The sequence below is a fragment of the Desmodus rotundus genome, chromosome 4, assembly GCF_022682495.2.
Source record: "Desmodus rotundus isolate HL8 chromosome 4, HLdesRot8A.1, whole genome shotgun sequence".
Lineage (NCBI taxonomy): Eukaryota > Metazoa > Chordata > Mammalia > Chiroptera > Phyllostomidae > Desmodus > Desmodus rotundus.
In genome coordinates this window covers 98,391,268-98,399,946 of record NC_071390.1, presented here as the reverse complement: position 1 = coordinate 98,399,946, position 8,679 = coordinate 98,391,268, and the positions used below count along the sequence as shown (strand labels likewise).

General features: G+C 37.4%; 1 protein-coding gene across 6 annotated transcripts in view; it reads right to left on the bottom strand.

Moving 5' to 3' along the window:
* Positions 1–946: 946 nt before the first annotated feature.
* Positions 947–8,679, bottom strand: part of ARHGEF38 (Rho guanine nucleotide exchange factor 38) — a 122,810-nt gene continuing 115,077 nt past the window's right edge. For 3 of the 6 annotated variants that reach the window (XM_045183650.2, XM_024574918.3, XM_045183651.2), the window contains one exon: positions 947–1,269. In XM_045183650.2, coding sequence (XP_045039585.2) covers positions 1,084–1,269 — 186 coding nt within the window. In that variant the 3' untranslated portion in view covers positions 947–1,083. The other 3 variants (XR_006653246.2, XR_006653245.2, XM_045183653.2) reach the window with 3 other exon arrangements.

The following is an 8,679-nucleotide window of genomic DNA, read 5'->3' as shown; positions in this document are numbered from 1 at the left end:
TCATTAAAATATCGTTAGCAATCATGTAGGATAGTTTTTAAATGATTATGCTTACAAAAATGTTTAAGCAAAACAATAAAAATAAATAAACCCAGATATTTCATTTCCTCTAGGCCAGTATCATGGAAGTTTTTATAGCCCTTGCTTGTGAAGGACTTCTCAGTACTTAACTATGGACCTGAGAGCGAAATGGGCCTCATCACTGCCCATTAATTGCCTCACTGAGTGCTTCGTGACAGCAGATGTGCACACTCCTGTTGGGTTAGTACAGGGCAGGGCCTAGGAGTCTGGGCCCCAGAACCAGACCTCGGTTTGAAGCCCAGCCCTACCACTTAACTCAAAATGTGACTTGGGCTAACTCCACCTCTTGGGGCCACAGTTTCCTCATAATATTGTATTCAATAAGTTACCACCTATAAAGCATATCAAACAATGTCTGGCATTGGATATGCATTTGGTAAATGTTAACATGTTTTTATTATTTTGTTGTTCAGGTTTTCTTTTCATTCAAAACATATATAAGGAGAGGCTTGACATCAGACTTCTAGTTGGTTATTAAGGATCAATTCCTATTCTCATGTGTATTTAGTATACTCCCTGGTTCATGCACATGTGGTATATAACCTATACCATACAGTGCACGTAAATGTGTATAAACCATATAATGAATATGGTGTATACGTATATATGCGCATGCCTGTGCAACAGACGTGAAAATCAAAACATTTTTGAGGCAGAATACATAATACAGAAAAATAAAACACAGTAAATTGAAAACACCTGTCCTTAAGACATGATGGTTTTCACGATGGTGAAGAGCACACTCTTTCAAACTATTTCCACTTCTAAGCAGTTCATAGTTGGAGCTCGGGCTGTCTCAGTTCGTTCAGTGTTGCCTTCAACATATATTCATACTACATTTTGAAAAATCTTGTTAGGAAGCACAGCCTTCTGTAAAACCTGATGCAATGGCAGTTCGTGCAGTTCGGAGGTTTCTTGACTTCTGGGCCAACGCTGTAATGTCAGTCTTGTGAGGCAGCCAATCAACAGCCTGTCGGAAAATGGGTCAAAAGGCTTATGTCCTCAAGCATAAGTCATCCTCCCAAGGTAGTTAGCTGGCACATATCCCTTTTGCCCTTGAGCTTCAGCTAACCACCACTCTTTATTGCCACTTAGGTCACAGAATCTAAGTATATGGACTCTTTGGTATTCCTGAAGGCTGAGTTCATGGGCACTTCGTGCTTGAAAGGCGTGAACTGCATAGAAAATCTAGACAAAGGAGCAAATGACATAATTAGAAGCAGAACCTGAAAATGTTGGCAGATGCAGTAAAGATTCCCAAGCTTTGCAAAGGAATGTGAGCTTTCTTTTTTTTCTAAAGGGACATTTCTCCAACTCCTGCTGGATGTATTTTGCGAAAGTGTGGTCCACATAAGAATTAAGTGAAATAGGCATTTTTAGTGTCCTGTTGGGAGGGGTCTAAACTGTGCTGGAAAGCAGTTTGTCAGTTTCTATTAGAAGATTTTTTAATATTAATTTTTATTCAGTAATAGCTGTTAGAATCTCTCCAGCAGAAATAGAAACGTTGACACATTTTTGCATAATACTGGTACTGCAATAGCCAGTTATAGGGTGGAAAGTGGGAGAGAAGGGAAAATTGCACTGAAGCTTCAGCAGGAGAATGAATTCCAGCCCATACACTAAGGAAATCTGTAGTAACTAAAAATGACCAATAATGTGGGAAAATAATTATGATAAAATAGTAAGCAAAAAAAGACAAAATCAGATGTACAATGTAAGTCTAATATTGTTAGATTTTTTAGTAGAATTAGAGGTGATTTTTATTTTTACTTATTTGTTTTCTTATTTTACAAATATATATAATGACAGTGTGTTAAATTTATATTATTCAAAATATTTTAAGTGACCTAGAAGAACCTAGTAAAACATATTTCAGTCCAAAGAATTTTACTCTAACCTCAAAAGAATACTTCATAAATATTAGAAGCATAAGAAGTCCCTAATAAGTGTTCAGTCACTCTTCCACTAAAATCGTAAGACTCTTAACAAAAATGTTTAGTTACGGTATAAGATTAACCAATTAACCAATACATTTATTTATTCATTTAGTCAGAATTTATTAAGTACTTATCAAGCACCAAATACTATGTTGTCAGAGAACTTGTACCCAGCTTGGAAAAACAAGTGTTTTAAAACAAAGGCACACACAAAAACAAAAAAACACCCTACACATGTAGGTGATATATCAGCTAATTGTGAGCTGGGCTGTGGAATAAGAAACCTTTTATAGGTCACAAGGTTGATCAAAGGGGTGAATATATCATTCAAAGGTACAGGTATGAATGCGTGCGAACAGTAGACGGGAAGGCAAGTAGATTAATTTTCTCAAAATTGAGGGTCAATGTAAGACAGAAAATAATGAGAAATAGGTGATTTTGTTGAGCAGGAAAGAGACTGGGACTATAGTTACAGTTTAAGTTGTTCTTTACATCTTCCACTGTTACTTAACTTTTGGTGAAACTCTAATAGCATTGGTTTGTGTAGCATCTCCGCAACTCTAGCACGAGCTTCACCTCAAGGAGAGGAACCACGTTTCAACTTTTCTCCATGGACCACATCATGGTACACAGTAATGATTCAAATATGTGTTGATTTGACTTGAAAGCTAGGCTGAAAGGGTTGGATATCATACAAGAACATATAAGAGGTCATGTTGTATCATATAAGATACATAGAAGGCTGATTGTTGGACAGGGCTTATTTGGTAATTTAAAAAGTAAAGAAAACGAAAAGGGAGGTGCCATAAATTTTTGAGCACTGGAGTAGCAGCAAACATATCTACCTTTTATAGTGCTCACGGCAATTTACATCTCAAATGTGCTTTATCCTCAACAGCCCTGTGAACTGTGACTTGGAGAAGGAGTAGCATGCTCTGGGTCACGGAGCCAGTGGGTGTCACTAGGACAGTATCTGCCAACTCCAAATTCTGTGTTTATCTGTTATCTCATAATAACTCAGGAGCCAAACTCTTGTTCTGGCAAAGATAATGCAGAGTGTATTCTTGTGAAAAGTGACTGGACTCTCTGATATGTTGCTGTTTCATTGCTGTTTAGAAAGTGAACACACTGAATAGATCTAGAGCAAAGAGCAAAGTGGAGGATTTGGTTTGCAAGAGCACTCAGAAATGTAACATACCATCATGATATGACTTGTGAAAATAATCTGTAAGAGCCTACATTAGCAGTTGCCAGCCATCTTTTGTAACTATTATACATCATTTTTATACATATTTGTAATTTTTATATATATTATACTCAGAATTTTTAAGCAGTTTGAATCACCTACTAATATATTATTCCTAAACATAGTTGATCAATGAACAATTCCCCCCCAGGAATTGTTCATTTTTACAATACCTACCCCCCCCAACAGGTGAAAATCTATGTATAACTTTTCATTCCCACTAAGACTTTACTAAAAGCCTACTGTTGACCAGAATCTTAACACAAACAGTCATTAACAAATATTTTATATATTATATGTATTATATACAACATTCTTATAATAAACTGAACTAAAGAAAAGAAAACGCTAAGAAAATCATAAGGAAGAGAAAATACATTTTCTCTATTTATTAAAAAAAATCCGTGTATAAATGACATGCATATTTTTAACCGGTACTGTTCAAGGGTCAACTGTATTTTGCGGCTCTTTCTCTTTGGCACATATTCCCTTACGGGGAGTGTATGAAATCTTCCACCTAGATCTGTTTGGTCTGAAGCTAGAGCTTATACTTTAAACACTAAATATAGATTCTCATAAAGTTGTAAAGTTAAACTACACAATTATAACATATACTTTCACTACTTTAAATGCTTGTGATCCAAAATTAATTTAGGATGAGCAGTTTTGGGTTTTTATATAATATGTTTATGCCTCCATTTAACATAAAATAGATACTCAAAATGGAAATAGCCTACTTTTAAAGACACAACAGTTTGTAACATTAGACTATGAGTTAGAAGTTTCAACCTCTTATGGATTTAAGAGTTAAAGGATTTCTTATTTTTAAATATTTTAACTATTTTAGGATGTATCTTTGTAATTTTCTCTGTTAATATGTTTTGGTCCAGATACATTAAAATTTTATTAAGCCATAATTATCTGAATCTTTTTTCCTTGGCATTTCTTAAAATATATTTTTATTGGTATTTCTTTTTAAAGCTCTGGTTCATTTTATGCACAATATGCTATGAATGCCATCCAGTTCTCCCCAGCACTTACTTTTTCTTTATGATATTCTGTATTGTTGCATTATTGACTCATAGCCAATTCATTCCCCCCTGTTAGTACCAGCAGATACGTCCCAGTTCAGCATTTCCGTATTCTGTATTTGTGCACTTAATTATTCCTCCCCTGCTGGGCCACGTTGCCTGTCTTCTCTGCATCTCATTTTATTGATTTCATCCCAGTTCTTTAATTAACAACAAAAAATCATAATATGTTTTAATACACCTTTCCAAAACTAAAAAACACCTATAAACCACTATTTACAATATTATACAGAGATCAGGGAGCCAACATAGTTATATTAAATTTTTGTAAATGTTCATTTTTCTCTCTTACTCTCCAGAAGCAAGCTTTCATATTCCTTAGTTAACAATTATTTATAGTTCTTACTCAAGTAATTTTTATTTGAAAAAACAATTTTAAATAAAGGTAGGCAAAATTAAACAAAGAAATCAACTGCTATTAATACCTTTCCTTCATCCCTTGCTTCCTGCCTTCCTGTCTTCATTCTTTACTTTGTCCTTTTTTCTACCTACCCCCCTGAAATGGTAATAAACATGCAATTAGAGTACACACACTTTTTTCAACTTGCTTTTTCACTTGAAAATATATTTTAAAATCCTTTCATGTCATTAAAGCTGTGTCAAACATCACTTTGATGACTACTTAAATACATTGTGCTCCAGCTTGCTGACTTCTGAAGCACTTTATAAACAATAACATACTAGACCTAGCAGTGTTATTATTATAAATAGTTGAAAATGTAAAGATGAAGGACCAGACATAATTTAGAATTAGCAAAAACAACTAACTTTTAAGAAGTCCAAAATTATGTCCTTAGTATAATTTACGTGGAAAAAGAAAAGTGCGCTTAACTTCCCTCTAAAACTGGGTTTTAGCCATTATTAAGCCTGGTCCCTTTGAGAAGCACCAAAGATTGCATCACTGTAGTCCGACATCCTGCTAGCCACACAAGGCGTCCTAGAGACTGTGGTAGGCAGAATTCAAAGGTGGAACCCAGGTTACCACCTCCTGTTAAACATCTTCTGTTATACATAGTCCCCATGGTGAATACGACGTGCATTCCTGTGATTAGGTTACGTCATATGGCAAATGTAAAGGGATTTTGCAGAAGTGCCCAATATGAACCCTGATAAGTTAACTTTCAGTTAGGTAAAGATTGTCCGAGTAGCCTGACAATGAGGTGCTTTAAAAGAGAGTCTAGGCCTTCTCTGAAGGGAGAGATTTGAAGCCAGAGAGACGCTCACCTGCTGGCCCCAAAGAAGCAAACAACCAACCATGTGGTGAGCAGCTATAGAGATCGCCACGTGCGAGGATCTGAGAGCAGCCTCTAGGTGTTGAATTTTGTCCTTGGCTGATGCCCAGCAAGAAAATAGAGGCCTCCATCCTACTGGCACTGAACTCAGCCAACAACTACAAACTTGGAAGAGAACCCAGGTTTCAAAAAGAGCACAGTGCAGCCAGTCTAGGCTGCAGCTATGTGAGATGTTAAGCAGAGCACCTGGCTAAGCTGTCCAGGGCACTGGTGAAGTGATACAGTCGTGTTGTTTTAAGCTACTTAGTTCGTGAAAATTTGTTATGCAGCACAGAAGACTAATACAATTCATGTTGTCGCTATTTGATGAGCAAAAGGGAAGAGCACATTACAATGGGAAGGCATATTTGTTTGACTGCTGTGTTTTTTGATATAGCATAAAGTAGTTAGTAAAGAAGCTGAGAAGTTAAAAATTAAGTCCTTTACTATAAATCAGTCCTGCCAGACTGTGAATATCCATTAGTTCATCCCGTTATTCTACAGAGCCTCTGAGTTATCATTTAAGAGAGCTTCTAAAACATTCAGATGAAGTCCCTGCTTTCAGTCTGGAATGTGCAGGGAGGACTCTGAATGAGTTGGCTCTGAGGCCCCCGTGAGTAGAGTGACACCCCTTCTGATCACACCTGGCTTGGTGTCTCATCTCGTGGGCACTCTCTTTCATGGACAAAAGTTTCCCACTATAGATACTAAGTTATATTTTTACCCTACATGTAAGACTCCTGATCCACTGTAACTGTCCTAGAATCTACTGAAGGCTCCTTACCCAATAATTTTTCTTCTTCCTTGAGTGGAAAAATGGACAAACAACTTAAGGCTCTATAGCAGTGATTTCTGACCTTTTTAAATAGGGTCTCTCTTTGAAAATCTAGTGAAAGATATAGACTATTTGCAGCATATTTAAGGGGATTCATGAAACCTCCCAAATCCCATTCATAGACCCTTTTATTTTTTGAGTTCTTTCAGCTTAAAAACAGTTTAGTGTAAAAAAATCACAGAACCACTAGATATTGAGTCAATTGGAACTTGTGGGTTTCTGACTGACTTTAAGGACCCACAGAATCCCCTGACTGTCAAGCACAGGCCAAGGCTGCCCACCCACCCGTACTTCCTGTCAGGATTTACTACATCCATCAATAAGCCTAGATTACACCCGGTAACGTGTATAATACGTTATACACGTTACCGGGTGTATCCTCCCCCTCGGAAACGTGCTATCGCAGGTCTGGAGGAGAGCAGAAGTTTGGCTGCCATGGTAGGAAAGGGTAGGGAAAGAAACGCTGACCCAAAGCGTCAGCCAGTTAAGCCAGTACAGGTTTCAGCTGATATTCCTGATCATAAAATAAAATCAAGGACAAAAGTCTAAATAGCCACCCAGAAAATCGCTTTGTAGGGTAACTCAAATGTGCACATTACAATATACAGTGTATTCTCACTGTTCACAGAGATGATACAGTTTATTCCCACTTTTCAATTACCTTATAGGGACCTCAATAGTGTTGCGTCCGCGTAGACTGTCAGAGCAAACTTACGGGAGGTTAACCGTTTTCATCCCTCCACACGTTCTAAGAGCCAACAGAACAGAAACACCAACCCGGTAGCGGGGGTTAGGAAGGTCAGATAGGCTTCCCCTCTGTTTCCCAGGGATGAGCAGCAGTTGCACGATGAGGGGAATCGAAAACACTGGCTGTCTGCATCTACTGGCTGCAACTAAGGGAAATATTCCTACGCAGTCTTTACTTCTTCTCTTCCTCGTACCGGGGTTTCCAACAAGTGTTCTCTCTTCAACTCGTATTAAATTTATGGGGCAGACTTTGCCCACACACAGGAGAAACCTGCCATTTGGGCTGGGTTGTTTCAACTCAGAGGGAATATAGGGGATCCTATGTGGCCAGGGAGCCAAGCTGCGTATTTTCTAATCCAACTATATTAGTAATAATGCTAATATTTATATTCCTGCCATCAGTGTGCATTTTCAATTGGTCCCAAATTCAGAGGGAAAGAAAAGAACACATAGCACTTTATGGAGAGATACCATCAATATACTTTCTGTCTTGAGCAAAACAAAATTACCTTATTTTTTCATTTTGGTAATGGAAACTTTTAATGGACAGATTGATAGGATTACTGAAAAGCCTTACTTTGCAGTAGCAGCTAGTAGTAACTAGATGTAGTCTGGGGCTACAAATCCCATGCTGAACGAACCTAAGTGAGGTACTTACTCTAAAAGTAAAGCCAAGTTAGGGCTAGAATTCAACATCAAGCCTGCTGTAGGGTGTCTTGACAAATACGGTCCTCAAATTTCTTTCTAGGTTATTGGGAGAAGGCAAAATCTGCCAGGGCATTCAATCAGGTATATAGATTTCACTGATTCATGTATCAGTTGGTATTATAATGCAATATTGCAGAAACACTGAAGAGACAAAGAGACTAAAGAAGTAATAGAAAAATTGTGTTTTGAAGGCTTAGGACTAAGACAGGACAGTGTTAAGAACCCATAGTAATTTCCAGAGGAGTTATGGCTGGGAGAAAATGTTTGCAAATTTCATACTTGATAAAGAACTGCAGCCAGAGTATATAAGGAACCCTTGCATCAAATAATAGGAGGCAAATGACCCCATTTAAAAATAGATAAATATTTGAAAAGACATTTCACCAAAGAAGATAGAGAAACGGTTAATAAGTACATGCAAGCTACTCAACAGCGTGAGTCATTAGGGAAATGCAAATTAGAGCCACAGTGAGATACCACCTGATTCCCATTAAGATGGTTATAATAAAAAAGACGGAAAGTAAGGCAACAATATGAAGAAACGGTAATCCACAATCCGCACACAGTGCTATTGGGTATGTGAAATCATGCAGTCACTTTGAATAACAATCTGGCAGTTTCTTAAAAAGTCAAGCATAAATTTACTATATTAGCAAGCAATTCCACTGCGAGGTATCTACTCGAGAGAAGTTAAATTCACACAAGGCCTTGCACACAAATGTTGATGGCAGACGTACTCATAATAGAAATTACCCAAAATGTT